General features: G+C 41.7%; 2 protein-coding genes across 6 annotated transcripts; one reads left to right on the top strand and one right to left on the bottom strand.

Annotated features, from left to right (window-relative positions):
• Window positions 1-64: 64 nt before the first annotated feature.
• cdc26 (cell division cycle 26 homolog) lies at window positions 65-7,538 on the bottom strand. Its single transcript, XM_078162267.1, has 3 exons — window positions 7,401-7,538; window positions 4,884-4,986; window positions 65-303 (listed from the first exon to the last, which is right to left on the bottom strand). Exons 2-3 carry the CDS (start codon window positions 4,962-4,964, stop codon window positions 97-99), a joined length of 288 nt encoding a protein of 95 aa, XP_078018393.1. The 5' UTR covers window positions 4,965-4,986; window positions 7,401-7,538; the 3' UTR covers window positions 65-96.
• Window positions 5,905-27,600, top strand: prpf4 (pre-mRNA splicing tri-snRNP complex factor PRPF4). 5 transcript variants are annotated; one of them, XM_078162266.1, is made up of 15 exons: window positions 5,905-6,164; window positions 8,744-8,894; window positions 11,751-11,937; window positions 12,027-12,114; window positions 13,406-13,485; window positions 13,600-13,693; window positions 17,814-17,908; window positions 18,009-18,067; window positions 18,267-18,390; window positions 18,524-18,613; window positions 18,783-18,905; window positions 24,406-24,513; window positions 26,567-26,685; window positions 27,154-27,260; window positions 27,357-27,600. In XM_078162266.1, exons 1-15 carry the CDS (start codon window positions 6,039-6,041, stop codon window positions 27,441-27,443), a joined length of 1,638 nt encoding a protein of 545 aa, XP_078018392.1. In that variant the 5' UTR covers window positions 5,905-6,038; the 3' UTR covers window positions 27,444-27,600. The 5 variants fall into 5 exon arrangements, with proteins under 5 accessions (XP_078018392.1, XP_078018388.1, XP_078018390.1 ...); XM_078162262.1 differs by lacking the exon at window positions 5,905-6,164 and adding an exon at window positions 7,446-7,568 and having other exon boundaries at window positions 8,703-8,894; XM_078162264.1 differs by lacking the exon at window positions 5,905-6,164 and adding an exon at window positions 7,482-7,568 and having other exon boundaries at window positions 8,700-8,894.

Below are 27,600 nucleotides of genomic sequence, written 5' to 3'. Positions count from 1 at the left end.
AGTAACTTTATCGACACACTGTCTGCGGTACGAGTCGTTTTCAGTCGCAAATAAAAAACGAAACTTTATTTTTTCACCATCTTTATTTCGTCATTATTAAAACTGTAAACTTCCAAATAAGGTCGGCAGCGTGGCGGGTTTCGGGTGGGGCTTGTAGCCGATTCGCTCGTTGATAAGGTCCGCCCTTGATGCTGTTGTAGAGGAAGAAGCTGAGGTTCCGCCTCCGATGACGTCAACACTGATGACAGAAGCCCCGCCCGCTCCTCCTCCAGACTCCGCCTCCTCCCGTTGACGTTTCCTGGCCTAACAAAAACAAACAAATAAAGGTCAAAGTCGACCCCACACTCAGTCGTGTGGCGCCACGACTCTGAGTCTCCGCCCACTGCTGCCGCCATCATCAGTCCGTCCTCAGGTGTTGATGTCACTGCACCATGTGACTAATTGACTGATCAATGAAACAGAACCTGACCAGAGAACGGCTGAAGATCAATAACATACAACCATCAATCAATTAATCGATCAATCAGCACTCACGTTGAGTGACACAAGACAGGACTGATTGATATAGTGAGTATTGATAGGTATTGACCAGTGCTGACAATCGATCAGTGTTGACAGTACTGATCGGTGTTGACAGTATTGATCAGTGCTGACCATATTGATCGGTATTGACAGTATCGATCGGTGTTGACAGTATTGATCGGTGTTGACAGTATTGATCAGTGCTGACCATATTGATCGGTATTGACAGTATCGATCGGTGTTGACAATATTGATCAGTGCTGACCATATTGATCGGTGTTGACTGTATTGATCAGTGCTGACCATATTGATTGGTAGTGACAGTATTGATAAGTGCTGACAGTATTGATCAGTGTTGACAGTATTGATCAGTGCTGGCCATATTGATCGGTAGTGACAGTATTGATAAGTGCTGACAGTATTGATCAGTGCTGACCATATTGATCGTAGTGACAGTATTGATAAGTGCTGACAGTATTGATCAGTGTTGACAGTATTGATCAGTGCTGACCATATTGATCGGTAGTGACAGTATTGATAACTGCTGACAGTATTGATCGGTGTTGACAGTATTGATCAGTGCTGACCATATTGATCAGTGCTGACAGTATTGATCGGTGTTGACAGTATTTATTGGTGTTGGCAGTATTGATCGTATTGATAGTATTGATCAGTAATGACTATTGATCGGTGTTGACAGTATTGATCAGTGCTGACCATACTGATCGGTAGTGACAGTATTGATCAGTGCTGACCATATTGATCGGTATTGACAGTATTGATCAGTGCTGACAGTATTGATCGGTGTTGACTATTGATCAGTGCTGACCATATTGATCGGTAGTGACAGTACTGATCGGTGTTGACAGTATTGATCAGTGCTGACCATATTGATCGGTAGTGACAGTATTGATCAGTGCTGACCATATTGATCAGTATTGACAGTATTGATCAGTGCTGACCATATTGATCGGTGTTGGCAGTATTGATCAGTGCTGACAGTATTGATTGGTGTTGACAAACCAAATCGGTATTGACACTATTGATCAGTGTTGGCAGTATTGATCAATGCAGACAATATTGATCGGTATGGATAGTATTGATCGGTGTCGACAGTATTGATCGGTGTCGATAGTATTGATCGGTATTGACAGTATTGGTAGTATTGAGCGGTGTTGTGCTAGTTACTGAAATAGTAACTAGTTACCATTACTACTTACTTCATTAAAAAGTAACTCAGTTACTTAAACCAAAAAGTAATGCGTTACTCTGATCAATATTGATCAGTGCTGACAGTATTGATCGGTGTTGACAGTATTGATCGGAATGGACAGTATTGGTCAGTAATGACAGTATTGATCAGTGTTGACAGTATTGACAGTATTGATCGGTGTTGACAGTATTGATCAGTAATGACCAGTGTTGTGCTAGTTACTGAAATCGTAACTAGTTACCATTACTACTTACTTCATTAAAAAGTAACTCAGTTAGTAACTCAGTTACTTAAACCAAAAAGTAATGCGTTACTGAGAAAAGTAACTTTTTAGTTACTTCCCTTCCCGAAAAAAACTCGACTTAGGACTCTCGTCTTGTCTCGTCAACATGCCATGACCTTGACGCACGCGCACTAGTGGCATCTACAGTCAGGTCCATAATTATTTGGACAATGATACAGTTGTCGTCATTTTGGCTCTGTACACCACCACAATGGGTTTTAAATGAAACAATGAATACCTGCTTAAAGTGCAGACTCTCAGCTTTCATTTAAGGCTTTTTTCAAAAATGTAGTATGAGCCGTGTAGGAATGACAACCATTTCTTCACACAGTCCCCCGACTTTAAGAGCTCATAAGTATTTGGACAAACTAACATAATCATCAATTAAACAGTCAGTTTTAATACTTGGTTGCAAATCCTTTACAGTCAATGACTGCCTGAAGTGTTGGACACATAGGCATCATCAGATGCTGGGTTTCTTCCCTGGTGATGCTCTGCCAGCCCTTTACTGCAGCCGTCTGCACTTCCTGCTTCTGTTTTGGGTGTTTTGCCCTCAGTTTTGGCTTCAGCAAGAGAAACGCATGCTCAATTGGATTCAGGTCAGATGATATGACTTGGCCATTGCAGAACATTCCACTTCTTTGCCTTAAAAATGTCTTTGGTTGCTTTTGCAATATGCTTCAGGTCATTGTCCAACTGCACTGTGAAGCATCGTCCAATGAGTTTTGAAGCATTTGGTTGAATCTGAGCAGATAATGGTGCCCCAAACACTTCAGCTTTCATCCTGCTGCTCTTGTCAGCAGTCACATCATCAATAAATACAAGAGAACCAGTTCCACTGGCAGCCATACATGGCCATGACATAACAGTACCTCCACCATGCTTCACTGATGAGGTGGTGTGCTTTGGATCATGAGCAGTTCCTTCCCTTCTTCCTTCTCTTGTCTTCCCATCATTCTGGTAGTTGATCTTTGTTTTATCTGTCCATAGTATGCTGTTCCACAACTGTACAGGCTTTTTAGATGGTTTTTGACAAACTCTAATCTGGCCTTCCATTTTTAAGGCTAACCAATGGTTTGCATCTTGTGATAAACCCTCTGTATTTATTCTAGTGAAGTCTTGTCTTGCTGACAAGAGCAGCAGGATGAAAGCTGAAGTGTTTGGGGCACCATTATCTGCTCAGATTCAACCAAATGTTTCAAAACTCATTGGACGATGCTTCACAGTGCAGTTGGACAATGATCTGAAGCATATTGCAAAAGCAACCAAAGACATTTTTAAGGCAAAGAAGTGGAATGTTCTGCAATGGCCAAGTCATATCATCTGACCTGAATCCAACTGAGCATGCGTTTTTCTTGCTGAAGCCAAAACTGAGGGCAAAACACCCAAAACACAAGCAGGAAGTGCAGACGGCTGCAGTAAAGGGCTGGCAGAGCATCACCAGGGAAGAAACCCAGCATCTGATGATGCCTATGTGTCCAACACTTCAGGCAGTCATTGACTGTAAAGGATTTGCAACCAAGTATTAAAACTGACTGTTTAATTGATGATTATGTTAGTTTGTCCAAATACTTATGAGCCCTTAAAGTCGGGGGACTGTGTGAAGAAATGGTTGTCATTCCTACACGGTTCATACTACATTTTTGAAAAAAGCCTTAAATGAAAGCTGAGAGTCTGCACTTTAAGCAGGTATTCATTGTTTCATTTAAAACCCATTGTGGTGGTGTACAGAGCCAAAATGATGACAACTGTATCATTGTCCAAATAATTATGGGCCTGACTGTATACTCTGAGTACGTCCTGGCTGTAGATGACTGAGTGGGGACGCTAGAGGGCGCTAGATGCTTTTCTTTTTTGCAGTGTAGTTTTTCTAAGTCACAAAGAAGACAGTGTTGCTAAGAAGGATCATGTTTTGGGAAACTCAGCCCTGCAGCCCAAAACATTTCCTAACTTTATTGGCTCGTAGCTTCATCGCCTAAGAGACAGAGGATGGAGTTAAACCAAGGGACTGTTAGATTTCAACTTGACAAAACAACTGAACGGTACAGGAAACATGCAACATGTCTTCTACAGTGGAGTCACTCGCTGTCAGGCAACAACTACGGTACTTGGATACAAGATACATACATGATGGTGTCGAGTCTGTCGCTCACCGCAGACATTGTCTGTCCACAACAAAAGCTTCTTCGTGATAACAATGGATATCACGTCACTGGATATCACGTTACTGGGACTAAAGATCTACAGAAGCACTACGGCTTAATGTAACGTTACAGCACTGTGGTGAGGCCAGCAGGTCGACAGTGACTTCAGAGATGGCGAGAGACGTGTTTCATTAAGATGCTTCATATACCTCTATCTGACTTGACTATCTTTTATTGTTCAGGGCTAAAATGTTTTAGTGAAAGGGAACTTCAGTTTGTGAAGGAATACTGCATGCTGTGCGTTGTTTTAAAACCTGGCCAAAAATAATGGAGTAACGCACCGTTTGGTAACGGTAACCGAGTTACTGAATTTAAAAACTAACCCGTCAGAGTATTAGTTACTGCGTTACTAATAACGCGTTACTGCCCAACACTGGTAATGACAGTATTTACAGTATTATTATTATTATTATTATTATTATTGTTTTTTCAAAGATATTTTTTGGGGCATTTTTAAGCCTTTAATCGATAGGACAGATGATCATGAAGGGGGAGAGAGAGAGGGAGTGACATGCAGCAAAGGGCCACAGGCTGGAGTCGAACCCGAGCCGCTGCGGCAACAGCCTTGTACATGGGGTGCCTGCTCTACCACTAAGCCACCGACGCCCCCAGTATTGACAGTATTGATGGGTGTTGACAGGAACATAGAAGTGGTTCAAACCTCAAGCTCCTTCTTGACGCTCTCGAACTCCTCTGTGTCGTCGATCTTCAGCTCCAGACGAGTCGGTTTCCTCCTCAACATCTTTACCTGGTATCAGAGGAGCCTTCACAAACAAACAAACGAACACAAACATCACTGTCAGTGATTCTCGTCAGTCCGGCGGCCTCAGAAATCAGTGTTAGTGAGGACAGTCTGCGATCACAGGACGCTTTGACGGGGCGAGGACATGAGTCAATGTACGTGAGCGTGCACGTGAGCATTACTGTGAGTCTCAGTGAGGTGAACCACAGCAGAGAAACGGGAAACAGTGAGGCGGGTCAGCTGTTGCTGTTTTCAGGTGATCTCCACCTGTAACATGTGACCACTTCCTGCTGTGTCTGACATGTGACCGCTTCCTGTGGTGTACCTGACTCTCACCTGTTAAGGGTCAATTCTGCAAAATTAGAAGCAACTCCAGACGCTTGATTCATTTCACATCGTCCAGCGTCATGTGTCCTGTCACGTGACGGTTTGAGACATTCACAGGCTGACATCTGTCTCTGTTTTTATTTACAGACCCAACACATGGAACCGTTCTCTTTACGAAAAGTCTGACCGGCAGTTGAGACGGAAAAGAGATGAACACACACAGGGCCCTATTTCAGGAAGCAGGCTCAACAAACTCTGAGCCTGAGCCTGATCTCCGGGTTGACTGAGCCTGAACTGAGAAACAGAACAGCTGATCAGCATCAGTTCAATCAACTCTGGGTATGTTCAGCCTGAGAGAGGCGCGTTCACAACGAGCACTGAAAGACATCATCAGTGGAGTAATGTGATGGAGCCCAAACACACTGGGCACAAACTCAACATCAAACACACAGATATCAAACAGACTGGTAAAAGTTTTGTTTCTACTGACTTCATTCTGTCAATATTAGGCTGAGGTTCATTTAACTGCTGTGAAATGACTTCATGTAATCTCCTTTATTCTCACATGGAGCTATTATGGGATGTTGAGTCCCATCAATGAGCCAGTTACACCGCGGAGTCTTTGAATATATGAAAAGTATTCATGAATCACTGCATCATGTGTCCACGTAGATTCATTTCTCATCAACACTGACAAACCTGCAGTTCTTTTATTAAACATTATTTTTTGGGCTTTTGTTGCCTTTAATGTCAGGACAGCATAATGTTATGGGGAGAGAGGGAACGACATGTAGCACAGGACAGCAGGCTGGGTTTGAACCCGCGGTCGCTGCGTCTGATCACGGGGCGTCCGCTCCATCCACTGAGCCACCGATGCTCCGTGGTAATTACTTTAATAATGGATTGTGATTTATGTCCAGGGAAAACCACAACAAGGGTCCAAAGTCTTTTCAGAGCCAGAGACACTTTTCTTACGGGCCGACAAACCGCTGTCTCTCTGATGTGTTCAGTGTCTCTGATGTTATAAAGAAAAGAATCAAAGGACAATGCATAAAATGTGCTGTGATGATAATGTAAATCCAGGATGTGTAATATGTGATATATGTGGGTGGAACAGATTGTTAGATAAATGATAGAGTGTGAGGTCAAACAGTATCTTTCATATAGACACTCCTCCAGGGAGACATCCAAACAGGCTCTAATCACCTTCTCCTTACACAACAGCCTCTGAATACACTGGGCCTCAACCTCCACCACTTCATTCACTAAAGGACACGCCATGTTTCTACTTCCTGCTACACGCTCAGCCTCAGGCTGACATGAAGCAAACCTGTGACTCAGCAGGTTAGCTTCACAGAGTATGTTGCCATAGTAACTGACTTAGGTTTCATCTCAGACTCAACAAACTCAGTTTCACAGCTCTCTGAGACAGGGCCCTGATGACGTTCACTGTTCAGGCTCCTTGTTTGTAAACAAACAATCAGAGTGTCTGAGTTGAAGTGATGGTTCATGTCCCAGCTGAACCATCAGGATGATCAATAACGATCTGCCCACCGATCACTGACGGCACAGCCACCAAGACAGGAAGAAGAGGAAGAAGAAGAAGAAGAGCTGAGTATGTCTTTTTATTTTCTTCTGATCTTCATAGATTTGATGTCATCGCGTCTGGATTTTTAAAAACCACAGAAGAAGAGAACGTTTCACAATAAATGTGATAATAAACTTTATTGATAATGTAACTTTAACAATGAAATAAAAACAAAAAACCTTCCTGTGGTTGTTTTCTTCATATTTCCATTTTCACGTCTGTCATTGATCCGTCTGTCTGATTAACATGAAGAGCTGCAATTAGCTGATCGATCGGTCCATCTACTGTCGGTTTATCTGATACACTTTTAATAACTGATCATCTGTTTTCAACCAATCTGAATGATTTTTACAGGAAGTACCGGGACCGGTGTTGTCTCGGTGTGAACGGTAAACAGATGCTAAGCTAACAGGCTAACGTCTATTCCAACATATAAAAACATTTGCTGAAACCGGAAACGGTCAAACGGTCCTCGCTCACGTTCTCTGCTTTAACAGTGTAATAACCGTGAGTACAGTTACCTGACAGGTGAGCTGTGGCGGTATTTTCCCGGGTTTTCCCTCTTCTCGTGTTTGTTTGCTGCCGCGTCGTCAACCGGAAGAAGAACGTTTGACCCGGCAGCTGATGACGTGTGTACGTCCGTGTGACGCCGCAGAGACCCGCCGGTCGCTCCGTTCTTTCTCTCACAGGTGAGTCTGTAAAATGTCAAAGTGTTCAGGTGTTTGTTGACGTGTCGCAGGTGTCACTCACACCTGCCGTGTGTCGGCTCACGTGCGGCCGACATGACTTGTTACGCAGTCTGTTTCTCTCCTGTCTGTGTGCTAATGCTAATGCTAATGCTAACATTAGCTGCCCGCACCGCGTCGTTGGTGTTTGTTCCAGACTCCATCAGAAAAACGTCTGATTTTAGTTTGGTTCATTCTCTGAGGACGTTTGTGACGTTTCACCATCGAATGTGACGTCACATCTGTCACTGTGAGGTTCCCTCTGTCATTCGGCTGTAATAATAATAATGATAATCTTCATCATCTTCATCATCAAGAACATACAGAGTTCACATGGTTCTCCTCCAGACTCCTCTCTGCAGAGAACCAGATGGATGTATCGATCAGTTATTGATGAGTAAATATTGGTTCTACTGATGGTCAGATCCCTGTGTGAGGAAGAACCCTTGTCCAACAGAACCAGGACACAGAGACAGTCAGGAGACATTCAATATTCAAACTGAGAAACTTTATTGTTCTTTGTAAATGAACACTCAGCTTCTAATAAAGGTGTCACAGGAGCCTGTTTCCTGTCACTGTGTGACATCATCACCTCACTCAGTGTTTGGGAACTGAGGACACGAACTGTCTCAACAGTCCCATGATGCACCTCTCTGTGGTCAACACTTCTTCATGTCCCTCACATGTCCAATAGGAGACAGGTCGGTCTGGTACCTGAACTCTGTCACCACGGAAACACGCTGTTGGAACACGTGTCTCATTGTCTTGTCCACCCCGAACCAACGCTCCAAGAATACAACATCTAAATGTGGCGGCAGAAGCGTTAGTGGTGGCGCGTCGCCACAGATACCCGAACGTGTGTAAAAACTCTGCACATAAAGACAACGCCATGTTTCTACAGTAGCTCAGAAGGGACAAACCACACATTAGCTCAGATAGGAACATTCACGTATTCATATTCAGCCTCGGTAGTTTCACACAGTCTGCAGCTTATTCTTCCTGTCCTCTTCTTCCTGTTTCCTGTGATGTCATTTTATTTAGTGACATCGCAGACACATGTTTCAGTGTAACATGGTTAATGTGCAGTTTTCCCAGCAGCCTCTGGGGGGCGACAGCAGAAGAGAGGAAACATGTCAGACGAGGAGGACTTGGCTCCGGCCGTCAAGAAGAGTCGTGTTTTCTATGGAAGCCTGGAAGAAAAAGAGCGCGAGCGTCTGAGCTCAGAGACGGCCAAAGGAAGTGATGCAGTGAAGGCTGGGATCGAGGCGGGAAACATCAACATCTCGTCCGGTGGGTGTGGCCTGGTGAACTACTGGTGGGTGTAAGCATGTGTGACGTGTAGAGTTGGGCGGTATCCAAATTTTGTTACTGTTTAACCTTCCCCACATTTTCCCGGGGTATACGGTATATTACCCTGACTAATTAAAAATCACTTTGAAGGGCTCAGAGGGATTCGCCAAAATGTCGACTTGTGCCTATACCGTTCAGAAACAGAATAGCAAACATTACATAGGCCTTAGAATACTGAAAAATAACAACAAAACATATATAACATTAACAACTTTTATTAATAAATATTTAAAGTGCAAATACAGCAATCAACCAAACAGAATGGAATAACAACAAATTGTCTGTTGGCTAATAGTCCACTCCCAAAAAAGTAACAATAAATAATGGCTGTAACTAAAATGTGTGCTATACAGCGTATCCTCAGACCGCAACGGGTACTGTCTGATGGTTTATAAATAAGAAAAACAGAACAATAAATAACAAGGCATGACTGAAAATAGGGCTGGACGATATGGCCTAAAAAAAAAATCTCAGATTTTTTTCACAAGAAATCCGATTCACGATTTAAATCGATTTTCCCCCTCTACTCAAAATCAGTTTTCAGAAAAATATTTGCGGCCTGGTAGCACGCACCTGGGCTCCAAAACTTTCAACATGTGAATAAACCCCAGCTTTTCCACGGTAAATATGGGCACCACATCTCTTGCAAGATACATCGCGGCTGCATCCGTGATCGCTTTCCACCGGACCCCTTTCTTATCACACGGCAGTGTTTTCCCTACCATTATATTGAAGATCAAGTTAGTTTTATTTAATTTTATTTTCTGTATAGCTCCAGATCACAACAGAAGTCATCTAAGTCATCTGGCTCCATCACATTTCCACCAGAGAAGGAGATCTCCGTCTCCCTGAATAACAGGCTGGCAACAACAGGCCGTTATCTCTGCTCCTGCTCGCTCCTGTATGGTGCCGATCGGACCTGCCACCGCATCGGCTCTTCTTTGAAGGAGATGGCCCAGAGTCATCTGGTTTTCGGTGGTTCGGGTTGCACTTCTCCCTCCTCCATTCTGATGCCCACTGGACCTGCTGCTGCTGCTGCTTGCAGAAGTTGTGAAGTTGTGTTTTTTTTTTTTTTTTGCAACCAACTGGCTTGATGCTCGGCTTGCCATGTTTTCTTTTTCACGTCAGAGCTGTCACGTGATGACGTCACATCCTAAAACTTTATCAAATGTCATCTCCCGATAACAGTTAACCCTATGGGCCCGAACGACACAGAGTCCCTCCAAATTCACATCTGTTCTTCTCTATTGATTTTCTCCGCAATGGTGTGTCATAGCGAGAAGCCATGCATATCACCTGAAACAGCGGAATCGTAGCTTTGCGACAAGACCAAGCACTTGTCGGTAGTCCAATGTTTTCACAGCAAAAAAAAATGATAAAATTACACTAAAATGATGTATGACAAAGCTTTCATACAGCTCTGCACACACATTACTCTTGGATGGATTACTCGGGAACGCAGGCTCGCACATAAATGCCACGCATATCACATGAAAGCGCAGGAGCAGAGCTTTCCAATGATACCACACACATCATTGTGCTGTCATCCCATCACGCTATAAATACAGATTAATTGTCTACATAATAAAAACCTGACAAATTTCTTTACAACCCATTATACAGATCTTGTTATCAGTCACTTCATATAGTGAGGAATATCGTATCTTACCACGTCTTAGGCTTGCGTGTGTTTCTCCCTGTCTATCCACATTTGTAGTCCGGCTTTCAAGATGCAAATATCTCCATATTGTCCAGTTGACACTCCATCAAACTTTGTATGACAAGACCAGCCACTTCACCTTTGCGCACCCAGACAACTCCAGCCTAATTATGCATGCTGACAGGGCCGTAGTCACCATATACATTGAGGGGGACACGTGTTCCCCCCAATGCCCCAAATGTCCCCCCAGTATATAAGTGAAACTGAGAAACAACAACAAACTTTGTTTACCGCAAACAAAGTGGCAAATATTATCTTGGAGGACATCATTGCACTTGGTTGACTATTTTTCTATGATCTTAGATGTAAATATTGCATGTTTCTTTCAGATAAAACACATTTTTGACTTGTGAATGAGTCAATGGAATTTCTTGCAATAATGAAAAAATACTGGCAAACATGTCTGCCTGGCACAAACCACATGTTTTGGACAACTGTGAAGTGACAGAATGTCCCACCATCATGGTTCTTATATTGCCAGATTCCAGAGAGTCTCCCCTCTTCATATATGGCAGAATATGTCAACTTCCAACTTGCTATGCTGAGATACATGTAAAAATGTAAGAATTTAGACACATGGATTTGTTTTTTCATTGATATAAAAATTAATATAAAATACAGGCACATAGAAGGACATGAAATGATGGCAAATCTGGTTAGCCCAGATTGTCCTGAAAAAAACAAGATATAGCATGTGTATGTAGCCTTTATAATGACTGTGATATGAGCTTAAAACTAAAGGCAGTAAAAATACCCCAAAAACTCCTAGGGCCCATAGGGTTAAGGGCAGTTATAAGAGAAACATTATAGCCTACTATTAGTTATAAATTGTAATAGTATTAAATTTGAAAACTCAACCACACATACATAGGTGCTGGACAAACACTCATTGTTTAGGCATTAAATACATTATATTTAGTATAATATCTGGCCTCTATAGGCCTATATGCATGGCAGATTTTTTTAATGACGGTAATGAAACTGATACGGTTGCTATTTTTAGATACCGCGGGATACCTTATTACCATATTATCTAGACGTGTGAGTGAGACTCTGTTTCCCATGATGCCCTGCAGGAGAGACTCTGGACCTGGAGGAGCGGGTCAGCGAGCGGCAGCAGGAAGCGCTTGCTGCATTCGAGCGGCGGCGGCGAGCACGACAGATCACCGTCTCCACCGACGATGCCGAGGTGAAGGCCGGCCTCCGAGCGCTCGGAGAGCCAATCACGTTGTTTGGAGAAGGACCAGCTGACCGCCGGGAGAGGTAAAAAAAAAACAAACAAAACTTCATTTGTTCAGTGAGACGCCGTGAGCTGATGAAACCTTTGTTTGTTTGTTTGTTTGTGTGGTCAGGCTGCGCAGTGTTCTGTCTGTCGTCGGTCCCGACGCTCTGAAAAAGTCCAGGAGAGACGAAGAGAGAGCCAAGAGATCACAGGACGAGGTGACATCACATACAACATGCCAGGGCCACGCCCACACCGACAGACAAGGAGTTTAATTGAACAGCAACAGTTCCATGTGTTATACCACGTGTCCACCAGAATGTTTTTAATTCTTCAAATGTTCCTCAGAAAAGGTTCCTAAGAAAACATTCCTGATAAAACATTCCTGATAAAGTGTTTCTAAGAAAACGTTCCTCAGAAAACATTCCTGAGAAGAAGTTCCTGAGAAAATGTTCCCTAACAAAATGTTCCTGAGAAAACATTCCTGAGAAAACGTTCCTAAGAAAATGTTCCTGAGAAAACGTTCCTCAGAAAAAGTTCCTCATTAAATGATCTGAGATAACGTTCCCTAAGAAAATGTTCATGAGAAAACGTTCCAGAGATAACGTTCCTGAGAAAATGTTCCTGAAACAACGTTCCTGAGAAAATGTTCCTGAAACAACGTTCCTGAGAAAACGTTCCTGTGAAAACGTTCCTGAAACGTTTCTGAGAAAACGTTCCTGAGAAAATGTTCCTGAAACAACGTTCCTGAGAAAATGTTCCTGTGAAAACGTTCCTGAGAAAAAGTTGCTCAGAAAAACACTCCTATGAAAACGTTCCTCATAAAATTCTCACACACACAACACGCCAGGGCCACACCCACACCGACAGACAGGAAGTTTAATTTAACAGTGACAGTTCCATGTGTCATACCATGTGTCCACCAGAATGTTTTTAATTCTTCTTGAAAATGTTCCTCAGAAAAAGTTTCTCAGAAAAGGTTCCTCAGAAAAGGCTCCTCAGAAAACGTTCCTGAAAAAATGTTCCTGAGATAACGTTCCTGAAAAAATGTTCCTGAGATAACGTTCCTGAGAAAATGTTCCTGAAAAAACATTCCTGAGAAAATGTTCCTGAGATAATGTTCCTGAAAAAATGTTCCTGAGATGACCTTCCTCAGAAAATGTTCCTGAGAAAAAGTTCCTCAGAAAACATACTTGAGAAAATGTTCCTGGGAAAACCTTACTCAGAAAACGTTCCTGAGAAAGTGTTCTTAAGAAAATGTTCCTGAGAAAATGTTCCTCAAAAAGTGCTCCTGAGAAATGTAATAAAAATGCCAAACGTTCTCTGCTCTCAGTGCATCGTTAGCTGCCGGCGCGCCCTTGACTGTTTACATGTGAGGAAGAGAAGGTTATGGTGGGCGGAGCCTTTCAGGAAGGATCTTTATATATAACATGTACCTGAGATCACACTGCTGAGAAGGAACATTTGAACCTAAAATTGAAACCTGTTCATGTCTCTGATCAATCACAGTGCCAGCAGACATGGTACCACGAAGGCTCTGCCTCCCTGAAGGACGCTCGCCTCTGGTTGGCCAAATACTCTCTGCCACGGTGAGTTTGCATCAAAGTGACCAATCAGAGACGGGGGAGTCGTCAGCGTGTGTGTTTGTTGAGAGCTGAAATGTGATTGGCTGTGACTAACAACCTGCCACTCTGATTGATCAGGGCAATGAGGCGTCTGGAGGCCGCACGCTGTCAAAAGGATGTTCCCGAGGCAACCAGGGCAATCCGGCAACAAGAGCTGCACAAGAGCCTCAGGGTGAGGACATGTAGGACACGTTTGCCATGTAGGACACATGTAGGACACATGTAGAACATGTAGAGTAGAGCACATGTGAACATGTAGGGCACATGTTTGCCATGTAGGACACATGTAGAACATGTAGAGTAGAGCACGTGAACATGTAGGACACATGTAGAACATGTAGAGTAGAGCACATGTGAACATGTAGGACACATGGAACATGTAGGACATAGAGAATATATCCATGTTATCCCTAGCTCCTATGATCTCTTGTGAGATGTATGTACACAACTTCCGGCGTTGAACCGAAACTGGTGATTTCCAATGGTGGCAGTTTGTTTACAGTTCGTTTACAGTTTGTTTGCAGCTCTCTATTCTTCTTTCCAAGAGGGAAATAAAAGGTGGAACACACCACCTGTTATAGCTCAAACAGGATCACGTGATCATACCTCTGCCATCTCTGACAGACGTCTCAAAGCAACTGAGCACGCTAACAGTTACCATGCTAACTGTTATCAGGCCATGCTCTGTTAAAATATTGTTAAATTTAACGTGTCCTGAGCAGCTTCAAGGGAAATTTTGGTTTATTTCAACCTGTCTCCTATCGTCCTAAATTTGTTTCAAGTGACTAGTGACATAAATCGTATGCTGTAAAGCCCTGTGAGGCAAATTGTGATTTGTGATATTGGGCTTTATAAATAAAATTGATTGATTGATTGATAAAAATAATAGTTAGCATGTTAGCCGTTAGCCTAGATACAGCCGGGGCGCATAGTAGCGTCAGACCTGTTAAAACGTAAGTGAACGGGCAACCTTCAAGTGCAAAGTTAGTCCACTAAACAAGCTTTTTTTCCACAAAGACCGCCTCATATCGTTAGGATAAATGTCAGAGAACATATAGAAAACCACATGTAAACGTGTTGTCTTACCTTACCAGTGTGCTGCCATGTTTGTTTACCGTTTAGCTTAGCCTTGGACCAAGACGTTCATGCAATGAACGTCTTGAAAATGATCCCCGTTTTTCGTTTGGGGGTTCCCGGTCTAGACCGATTCACGTCTCCATAAACGTTCAAATCAAACATGTAATGTACTCACCTCATAGGCACAGATGTTAGGAAGGTGTACGGGGGTTGCCGTGTGTTTGTATATGCGTTATGTTCAATAAACATGCATTTTATCTCGGGATGTCTTGAAATTTTCTTCACCCCTTCTTCGTCCTGCAATGAATGAGTGCACCGACTTTCTACTGCGCCACAGCGCTACTTAGCGGTTGGGAGGTGTATTGCACATTGGTAGTAAGGACGAAGAAGGGGTGAAGAAAATTTCAAGACATCCCGAGATAAAATGCATGTTTATTGAACAATAAGGCTAAGGCCAAGGCTACCATCTAGCTCTGCTTTCCAAAGCGCGGCCGAAATATTGCAAGAACAAGCAGCGATCTTATACTGTGCCTGAAATCTCGTGAGAACAAGCAGCAACAGCTGGAAGGCAGAACCGGACAGTAGCCTGAAAAGTTCATTCATTTATTTTATGAAAGATTTATAGAATAATGGCTGACTTTTTGCCAGACTTCGACTTTGTGGAGGAGGAATTTGATTTTGCAGAGTTTGATGGCCGCCCTTATTTATTTGAGCCAGAATACACTGACGAAGAGCTTTGTGAAATTGAAGAACGGAGGAGGAGAGAGAGAGAGAGGCGCAACAGGTAGAGGACGAGAGAGGAGGAATGGCTGCTGCAAGGCTGCGTAGCTCTGGAGATTGGTGGTGTACCTGTGAATGCTGTGCCCCAGTGCCCACAGAAGAGGAATGCCTCTGTTGCAAGGAATGGGACCGGTTGCAGCCTTATTTTCAAGGTCTGGATGTGACCGAGGATGAGACACCTCCACCTGGAGTAGTATCCAGCTGGGCTTTATCTAGAGCTCGCCAGATATATTTCGGCCGCGCTTTGGAAAGCAGAGCTAGATGGTAAACAAACATGGCAGCACACCGGTAAGGTAAGACAACACGTTTACATGTGGTTTTCTATATGTTCTCTGACATTTATCCTAACGATATGAGGCGGTCTTTGTGGAAAAAAAGATTGTTTAGTGGACTAACTTTGCACTTGAAGGTTGCCCGTTCACTTACGTTTTAACAGGTCTGACGCTACTATGCGCCCTGGCTGTATCTAGGTTAACGGCTAACATGCTAACTATTATTTTTATGTCACTAGTCACTTGAAACAAATTTAGAATGATAGGAGACAGGTTGAAATAAACCGAAATTTCCCTTTAAGGAAACATCTGCTCCTTCCAAAGATGATTTCTGATTTCTGACTCTAACACATAATTCAGTATTAACTGTAGGTCCATGTAAATTGAATACATGTGATGTTTCCAGCTAATCAATCAATCAATCAATTTTGTTTATAAAGCCCAACATCACAAATCACAATTTGCCTCACAGGGCTTTACAGCATACGACATCCCTCTGTCCTTATGACCCTCACAGCTGATCAGGAAAAACTCCCCAAAAAACCCTTTAACAGGGAAAAAAAACAGTAGAAACCTCAGGAAGAGCAACTGAGGAGGGATCCCTCTTCCAGGACGGACAGACGTGCAATAGATGTCGTACAGAACAGATCAGCATAATAAATTAACAGTAATCCGTATGACACAATGAGACAGAGACAGAGACAGAGAGAGAGAGAGAGAGAGAGACAGAGAGAGAGAGAGAGAGAGAGAGAGAGATGCAGGTAATGACAGTAGCTTACAACAACATTAATGAAAGTAATAATATTATAGTTATAGTTCTGGCTACTGTGGTACAATATGTTGAAAGTATGTATTAATATCTGGCAGTATACATGTGTGACAATAGTCATATGTGTATAATAACAGTAGAAGTATGACTAATGACTAATGATGGCAGCAGCAGCAGGAGGCATCTGGCAGGACCACGGCAGCAGCACAACCACACACGTCACGCTGTCCAGGCACCGCTGTGATATGAGTTAATCTGAGAGACAGTGGAGCACAAAGGCTCCGGAGAAGAAGCCGAGTTAGTGACATCCAGAATGGCCGAGTTAGCAAGATGCAGTAATAGAATACGAGAGAGAGAGAGAGAGAGAGAGAGAGGGAGAGAGAGGGAGCCCGGTGTATTATAGGGGGTCCTCCGGCAGACTAGGCCTAAGTCAGCCTAACTAGGGGCTGGTACAGGGCAAGCCTGAGCCAGCCCTAACTATAAGCTTTATCAAAGAGGAAAGTCTTAAGTCTAGTCTTAAATGTGGAGACGGTGTCTGCCTCCCGGACCGTAACAGGAAGATGATTCCACAGGAGAGGAGCCTGATAGCTGAAGGCTCTGGCTCCTGATCTAATCCTCTGCTCGTCTGCATTAACCACGCAGTTTACACGTTTTTATAACTCGTGATTTATTAAAACTGTTCTGAGTGAAACATGAAGCTGAATTTAGCAGCAGGCTTCAGTCACAGTGATTTAAATAACTTCATGTGTTTATATGATATAAAGGCAGTACAGTAAATCAGTGACACATTCTCAGCCCTGATTACTAAATACATATTTCACAGTTTATTTTCTAACGTAGGTTGAGACTAAAGTTAGACGGGGAAAGACAGGGATATCATGTACTGATGCTGAGTGACGCACCTGTCAGTCTACGTATCATTCTCTGCTGATAATTCTGATTTAAACTCTTATGGGTTTATTTCTCATATCAATGGTAACCATGGCAACAGGAACAATCCCTGTTTGTCCTGGTCACATGTTCAACACACAGTTGCTGAAGACAAACATGTAGCTCAGACTGGTTGTTGGTCGTCACAGACATGGACAGTGCAACAGGTACCAGAGCTCCACAGAGACATTTTAGAAAATGCTGAGTTAACATTAGTTAAATATTTGTTAATAATAAACTGAAGGCAAATTAGTTTGGAAAAGAGCCAGCGTTGGCGGTTAGCCACCAAGAGTAGCCACTGAGACTAACCACAGACAGTCTATGGGACCAACTAGCTTAATGCTACTTCCTCTGTCTCACAGGAAGTTGCTCCCAAAATCATCACAGAGACGATAGCTAATAATGGTTGTGTTAAAGATTCAAATTCAGTTCTCTGTCGTCTTCTTCTTCTCCCTCTTCTTTAGAATCTCAACAACTTCTGCAGTCAGATTGGTGATGATCGACCAATCAGCTTCTGCCACTTCAGCCCCGACTCCAAAATGCTGGCCACCGCCTCCTGGTAACAAGCCACGCCCACTTTAGCATTACTTATGAAAACAGCCATATGTTCTGATGACGCTAATGCCAACATGCTAACAACGCCCCTCCCCCTCCTACAGGAGCGGTCTGTGTAAGCTGTGGTCCATCCCTGACTGCAACCTGATTCGTACACTCAGAGGTGGGCGGAGCTTCATGAACATGTGTCAGAGCACTGCTGGTGTCTGAGACATGTTTGTGCTAACTGTTGGAGGTGGTGCAACAGGAAGTGTCTCAGCTCGCCGCTGATTTAACAGCAGTATGAGTATTATGTCATTTTATTGTGATCTGAGTAACTGAGACTCCGCCCCCTCCCTATCCTGCTCTCTGATTGGCTGAAGGACACAACACCAATGTGGGTGCAGTCGTATTCCGCCCGCAGGCCGGAGTCTCTCTCGACCAATCAGATGTCAGCTTGGCCTCTTGCGCTGCCGATGGGTCTGTAAAGCTGTGGAACCTCGAGAGGTAGGAGACAAGGACACAAGGAGATAAGGAGATAAGGGTGTGAGGAACCTTTACATGGTCAATAGAGCGTGTCCGCCTGTGTGTGTGTGTGTGTGTGTGTGTGTGTGTGTGTGTGTGTCTGTGGTTGCCATAGTGACGAGCCGGTGGCAGACATCGAGGGTCACAATGAGCGTGTGTCACGTGTATCCTGGCATCCTTCAGGAAGGTTCCTAGGAACGACCAGGTAAACAGGTCCTGTCACCAGGAAGTGATGTAGTCATACACAATGTACAACACAATAACACACATATATATTTATATATCTATATACCCACAGCAGACATCAGAGTGTTTCTGTGTACTAGTACACACACCTGTAGTATTAACCTGGGTGTGGGTGTGTGTGTGTGCAGTTATGATAACTCGTGGCGTCTGTGGGATCTGGAGGTTCAGGAGGAAATCCTCCACCAAGAAGGTCACAGCAAAGGAGTCCACGACCTCCACTTCCACCCTGACGGCTCTCTGGCTGCTACTGGGTAAAATGCACACTCTACCAAAAACTCTACTACACACTCTAATACACACTTTAATACAGACTCTACTACATACCCTAATACAGACTCTACTACACACTAATACACACTCTAATACACACTTTAATACAGACTCTACTACATACCCTAATACAGACTCTACTACACACTAATACACACTCTAATACAGACTCTACTACACACTCTACTACACACTTTTATACAGACTCTACTACACACTCTACTACACACTTTAATACACACTCTACTACACACTCTACTACACACTTTTATACAGACTTTACTACACACTCTACTACACACTAATACACACTCTAATAGAGACTTTACTACACACTCTACTACACACTTTAATACAGACTGTACTACACACTCTACTACACACTAATACACACTCTAATACAGACTCTACTACACACTAATACACACTCTAATACAGACTCTACTACACACTTTAATACAGACTCTACTACACACTTAAATACAGACTCTACTACACACTTTAATACACACTTTAATACAGACTCTACTACACACTCTACTACACACTTTAATACAGACTCTACTACACACTCTACTACACACTTTAATACAGACTCTACTACACACTCTAATACAGACTCTACTACACACTCTACTACACACTTTAATACAAACTCTACTACACACTTTAATACACACTTTAATACAGACTCTACTACACACTCTACTACACACTTTTATACAGACTCTACTACACACTCTACTACACACTTTAATACAGACTCTACTACACACTCTACTACACACTTTTATACAGACTTTACTACACACTCTACTACACACTAATACACACTCTAATAGAGACTTTACTACACACTCTACTACACACTTTAATACAGACTGTACTACACACTCTACTACACACTAATACACACTCTAATACAGACTCTACTACACACTTTAATACAGACTCTACTACACACTTAAATACAGACTCTACTACACACTTTAATACACACTTTAATACAGACTCTACTACACACTCTACTACACACTTTAATACAGACTCTACTACACACTCTAATACAGACTCTACTACACACTCTACTACACACTTTAATACAAACTCTACTACACACTTTAATACACACTTTAATACAGACTCTACTACACACTCTACTACACACTTTAATACAGACTCTACTACACACTTTAATACACACTTTAATACAAACTCTACTACACACTCTACTACACACTTTAATACAGACTCTACTACACACTAATACACACTCTAATACAGACTCTACTACACACTTAAATACACACTTTAATACAGACTCTACGACACACTTTAATACAGACTCTACTACACACTTTAATACACACTTTAATACAGACTCTACGACACACTTTAATACAGACTCTACTACACACTCTACTACACACGTTAATACAGACTGTACTACACACTCTACTACACACTAATACACACTCTAATAGAGACTTTACTACACACTCTACTACACACTTTTATACAGACTTTACTACACACTCTACTACACACGTTAATACAGACTGTACTACACACTCTACTACACACTAATACACACTCTAATACAGACTCTACTACACACTTTACTACAGACTCTACTACACACTAATACACACTAATACAGACTCTACTACACACTTTACTACAGACTCTACTACACACTAATACACACTCTAATACAGACTCTACTACACACTTTAATACAGACTCTACTACACACTCTAATACAGACTCTACTACACACTTTAATACACACTCTAATACAGACTCTACTACACACTTTAATACAGACTCTACGACACACTTTAATACAGACTCTACTACACACTTAAATACAGACTCTACTACACACTTTAATACAGACTCTACTACACACTAATACACACTCTAATGGAGACTTTACTACACACTTTAATACAGACTCTACGACACACTTTAATACAGACTCTACTACACACTTAAATACAGACTCTACTACACACTTTAATACAGACTCTACTACACACTAATACACACTCTAATGGAGACTTTACTACACACTTTAATACAGACTTTACTACACACTCTAATACAGACTCTACTACACACTCTACTACACACTTTAATACAGACTCTACTACACACTTTATTACACACTTTAATACAGACTCTACTACACACTTTAATACAGACTCTACTACACACTTTAATACACACTTTAATACAGACTCTACTACACACTCTACTACACACTTTAATACACACTCTACTACACACTCTACTACACACTTTAATACAGACTCTACTACACACTAATACACACTCTAATGGAGACTTTACTACACACTTTAATACAGACTCTACTACACACTCTACTACACACTAATACAGACTCTACTACACACTTTAATACACACTACTACACACTCTAATACAGATTTTACCACACACTTTAATACAGACTCTACTACAGACTCTACTACACACTTTAATACAGACTGTACTACACACTTTAATACACACTACTACACACTTTAATACAGACTCTACTACACACTTAAATACAGACTCTACTACACACTTTAATACAGACTCTACTACACACTAATACACACTCTAATGGAGACTTTACTACACACTCTACTACACACTCTACGACACACTTTAATACAGACTCTACTACACACTTAAATACAGACTCTACTACACACTTTAATACAGACTCTACTACACACTAATACACACTCTAATGGAGACTTTACTACACACTTTAATACAGCCTTTACTACACACTCTAATACAGACTCTACTACACACTCTACTACACACTTTAATACAGACTCTACTACACACTTTAATACACACTTTAATACAGACTCTACTACACACTTTAATACAGACTCTACTACACACTTTAATACACACTTTAATACAGACTCTACTACACACTCTACTACACACTTTAATACACACTCTACTACACACTCTACTACACACTTTAATACAGACTCTACTACACACTAATACACACTCTAATGGAGACTTTACTACACACTTTAATACAGACTCTACTACACACTCTACTACACACTAATACAGACTCTACTACACACTTTAATACACACTACTACACACTCTAATACAGATTTTACCACACACTTTAATACAGACTCTACTACAGACTCTACTACACACTTTAATACAGACTGTACTACACACTTTAATACACACTACTACACACTCTAATACAGATTTTACCACACACTTTAATACAGACTCTACTACACACGCTAATACACACTTTAATACAGACTCTACTACACACTTTAATACAGACTCTACTACACACTCTAATACAGACTCTAATACAGACTTTACTACACACTCTACTACACACTTTAATACAGACTCTACTACACACTTTAATACAGACTCTACTACACACTCTAATACAGACTCTACTACACACTTTAATACACACTTTAATACACACTCTACTACACACTCTACTACACACTTTAATACAGACTCTACTACACACTAATACACACTCTAATGGAGACTTTACTACACACTTTAATACAGACTCTACTACACACTAATACACACTCTAATGGAGACTTTACTACACACTTTAATACAGACTCTACTACACACTCTACTACACACTAATACAGACTCTACTACACACTTTAATACACACTACTACACAGTCTAATACAGATTTTACCACACACTTTAATACAGACTCTACTACAGACTCTACTACACACGCTAATACACACTCTAATACAGACTTTACTACACACTCTACTACATACTTTAATACAGACTCTACTACACACTAATACAGACTCTACTACACACTAATACACACTCTAATACAGACTTTACTACACACTCTACTACATACTTTAATACAGACTCTACTACACACTAATACAGACTCTACTACACACTTTAATACACACTACTACACACTCTAATACAGATTTTACCACACACTTTAATACAGACTCTACTACAGACTCTACTACACACTTTAATACAGACTGTACTACACACTTTAATACACACTACTACACACTCTAATACAGATTTTACCACACACTTTAATACAGACTCTACTACACACGCTAATACACACTTTAATACAGACTCTACTACACACTAATACACACTCTAATACAGACTTTACTACACACTCTACTACATACTTTAATACAGACTCTACTACACACTAATACACACTCTAATACAGACTTTACTACACACTTTAATACAGACTCTACTACACACTTTAATACAGACTCTACTACATACCCTAATACACACTCTACTACACACTCAAATACACACTCTAATACAGACTCTACTACACACTCTACTACACACTCTACTACACACTCAAATACACACTCTAATACAGACTCTACTACACACTCTAATACAGACTTTACTACACACTCTACTACACACTTTAATACAGACTCTACTACACACTAATACACACTCTAATACAGACTTTACTACACACTTTAATACAGACTCTACTACACACATTAATACAGACTCTACTACACACTCTACTACACACTCAAATACACACTCTAATACAGACTCTACTACACACTCTACTACACACTCAAATACACACTCCAATACAGACTCTACTACACACTCTAATACAGACTCTACTACACACTCTAATACACACTCTAATACAGACTCTACTACACACTCTACTACACACTCAAATACACACTCTAATACAGACTCTACTACACACTCTACTACACACTCTACTACACACTCAAATACACACTCTAATACAGACTCTACTACACACTCTAATACAGACTTTACTACACACTCTACTACACACTTTAATACAGACTCTACTACACACTAATACACACTCTAATACAGACTTTACTACACACTTTAATACAGACTCTACTACACACATTAATACAGACTCTACTACACACTCTACTACACACTCAAATACACACTCTAATACAGACTCTACTACACACTCTACTACACACTCAAATACACACTCCAATACAGACTCTACTACACACTCTAATACAGACTCTACTACACACTCTACTACACACTCTACTACACACTCTAATACAGACTCTACTACACACTCTACTACACACTCAAATACACACTCCAATACAGACTCTACTACACACTTTAATACAGACTCTACTACACACTCTAATACACACTCTAATACAGACTCTACTACACACTCTACTACACATACAAATGGTTTGATGTGAGGGGCGGAGTTTACACTGTGTCTTAGCTGTAACAGGAAGTGATGTCATCGGAATCAGTTTTCTTCATCGTCATCATTCCTCTTCTTCTCCTCATGAATGACTGTCTCTGTTCCAATCATTTCCATGTGTCTGTCTGTTGCCCCGCCTCTTTCTGCTCTGGTCCTATCAGAGGGCTTGATGCGTTCGGCAGGGTGTGGGACCTTCGGACGGGACGCTGCGTCGTTTTCCTGGAGGGACACCTGAAGGAGATCTACAGCGTGCACTTCTCTCCCAACGGGTCAGCCAATCAATTCAGTTCAATTTAATTTTATTTATAAAGCCCAATATCACAAATCACAATTTGCCTCACAGGGCTTTACAGCATACGACATCCCTCTGTCCTTATGACCCTCACAGCTGATCAGGAAAAACTCCCCAAAAAACCCTTTAACAGGGAAAAAACGGTAGAAACCTCAGGAAGAGCAACTGAGGAGGGATCCCTCTTCCAGGACGGACAGACGTGCAATAGATGTCGTACAGAACAGATCAGCATAATAAATTAACAGTAATCCGTATGTCACAATGAGACAGAGAGAGAGACAGAGAGAGAGAGATGCAGGTAATGACAGTAGCTTACAACAACATTAATGAAAGTAATAATATTATAGTTATAGTTCTGGCTACTGTGGTACAATATGTTGAAAGTATGTATTAATATCTGGCAGTATACATGTGTGACAATAGTCATATGTGTATAATAACAGTAGAAGTATGACTAATGACTAATGATGGCAGCAGCAGCAGGAGGCATCTGGCAGGACCACGGCAGCAGCACAACCACACACGTCACGCTGTCCAGGCACCGCTGTGATATGAGTTAATCTGAGAGACAGTGGAGCACAAAGGCTCCGGAGAAGAAGCCGAGTTAGTGACATCCAGAATGGCCGAGTTAGCAAGATGCAGTAATAGGATACGAGAGAGAGAGAGAGAGAAGGAGAGAGAGAGAGGGAGAGAGAAGGTACCCAGTGTATTATAGGGGGGTCCTCCGGCAGACTAGGCCTAATCCAAGATGGTGCCGCCTGAGTGGCAGCTGGTTACACTTGCTCCAACCCCTTTCTGTCCTTCAAGTGTGTTTTTGTGATCTTTTTTCTTTGCACCTAAAACACACAGCCAATCAGAGACCAGTACCTTTAAAGGGAAATTTTGGTTTATTTCAACCTGTCTCCTATCGTCCTAAATTTGTTTCAAGTGAGTAGTGACATAAAAATAATAGTTAGCATGTTAGCCGTTAGCCTAGATACAGCCAGGGCGCATAGTAGCGTCAGACCTGTTAAAACGTAAGTGAACGGGCAACCTTCAAGTGCAAAGTTAGTCCACTAAACAATCTTTTTTTCCACAAAGACCGCCTCATATCGTTAGGATAAATGTCAGAGAACATATAGAAAATGACATGTAAACGTGTTGTCTTACCTTACCGGTGTGCTGCCATGTTTGTTTACCATCTAGCTCTGCTTTCCAAAGCGCGACCCAAATATATCTGGCGAGAACAAGCAGTGATCTCATACCGTGCCTGAAATCTCGCAAGCTCTAGATAAAGCCCAGCTGGATTCTACTCCAGGTGGAGGTGTCTCGTCCTCGGTCACATCCAGACCTTGAAAATAAGGCTGCAACCGGTCCCATTCCTTGCAACAGAGGCATTCCTCTTCTGTGGGCACTGGGGCACAGCATTCACAGGTACACCACCAATCTCCAGAGCTACGCAGCCTTGCAGCAGCCATTCCTCCTCTCTCGTCCTCTACCTGTTGCGCCTCTCTCTCTCTCTCCTCCTCCTCCTCCGTTCAGGCGACCGTCCGGTTCTGCCTTCCAGCTGTTGCTGCTTGTTCAGGCACGGTATGAGATCACTGCTTGTTCTTGCGATATTTCGGGCCGCGCTTTGGAAAGCAGAGCTAGATGGTAAACAAACATGGCAGCACACCGGTAAGGTAAGACAACACGTTTACATGTCGTTTTCTATATGTTCTCTGACATTTATCCTAACGATATGAGGCGGTCTTTGTGGAGAAAAAGCTTGTTTAGTGGACTAACTTTGCACTTGAAGGTTGCCCGTTCACTTACGTTTTAACAGGTCTGACACTACTATGCGCCTGGCTGTATCTAGGCTAACGGCTAACGGCTAACTATTATCTGTATGTCACTAGTCACTTGAAACAAATTTAGGACGATAGGAAACAGGTTGAAATAAACCGAAATTTCCCTTTAACACACAGCCAATTAGAGACCAGCACGTTGAACAGACTTTCTGTTTTTGTGATGTAAACTTCCTGATGGTGTTTTTGTTTGTGGCTTCTCAGGTATCACCTGGCGACAGGAAGTGGTGATAACACCTGTAAGGTTTGGGAGCTGAGGAACAGGAAGTGTCTGTACACAGTCCCCGCCCATCAGAACCTGCTGTCGGCTGTCCGATTCCAACGTAAATTTATTTACATCTATTATATTATATCTGTTGTTTTTAATTTGATTTTTGATTTTGTTTACTTTGAATTTTATATCCTTTTTTTACATACTTATGTTTGTTTTTTACGACTTGACATCTTTGACTTTATTGTGCAAATTTTATTTTCATTATTATTTGTTTTACAACTAAATTAAATGTTTGTTTTGTTGAAGTTTCTTTGCTAAATTTTTTAAATGTTTTTGTCTTGTTTTATTTGTGTTTATTATTTGTCATCCAATGTTTTTCTCTTTTAAAACTTTTATAAATAAACATTAATATTTTTAAAACTTCTATTTTTGTTAACTTTTTTCCTTTTATTTTCTGATTTTTCTTTTGTCACTTAATTTTGTTTGTCACTCTTTCTTTGGTTAAAAACTTTTTTCTGTTGAACTTGTTATCTGTTTCCTGTTTATGTCTCTGACCTCATTTACTGTTTTTCTGTAGCCACGGATGGTCACTTCCTGTTGACTGGAGCGTATGACAACACAGCCAAGGTTTGGAGTCATCCGGGCTGGACGCCACTGAAGACGCTCGCCGGGCACGAGGGGAAGGTATCAACACTTGGCTGTGATTGGTCCACTCAGATGCTGCTGATTGGTGGACACACCTGGGGTACTTTAACGTGTCACACCTGTTTTCATTTCCAGGTAATGGGCGTCGACGTGTCACCCGACGGAAAACTGATCGCAACCAGCTCCTATGACCGAACCTTCAAACTCTGGCTGTCTGAGTGATGTCATGATGATGTCAGGACTGATGTCATGGCAGCAACACAACACATGACAGAAAGTTTTTGTTTTGTTTTTGTTTTGTTTTTTGAAATAAAGGAAAGACTTCATGTTTCAGTGTTTTTATATCAAATGAAATAAAAGTTCATGTTTTGGAAACTCA

Source organism: Epinephelus lanceolatus, chromosome 19 (assembly GCF_041903045.1).
Source record: "Epinephelus lanceolatus isolate andai-2023 chromosome 19, ASM4190304v1, whole genome shotgun sequence".
Lineage (NCBI taxonomy): Eukaryota > Metazoa > Chordata > Actinopteri > Perciformes > Serranidae > Epinephelus > Epinephelus lanceolatus.
This window is presented reverse-complemented; position numbering and strand designations above follow the sequence as displayed.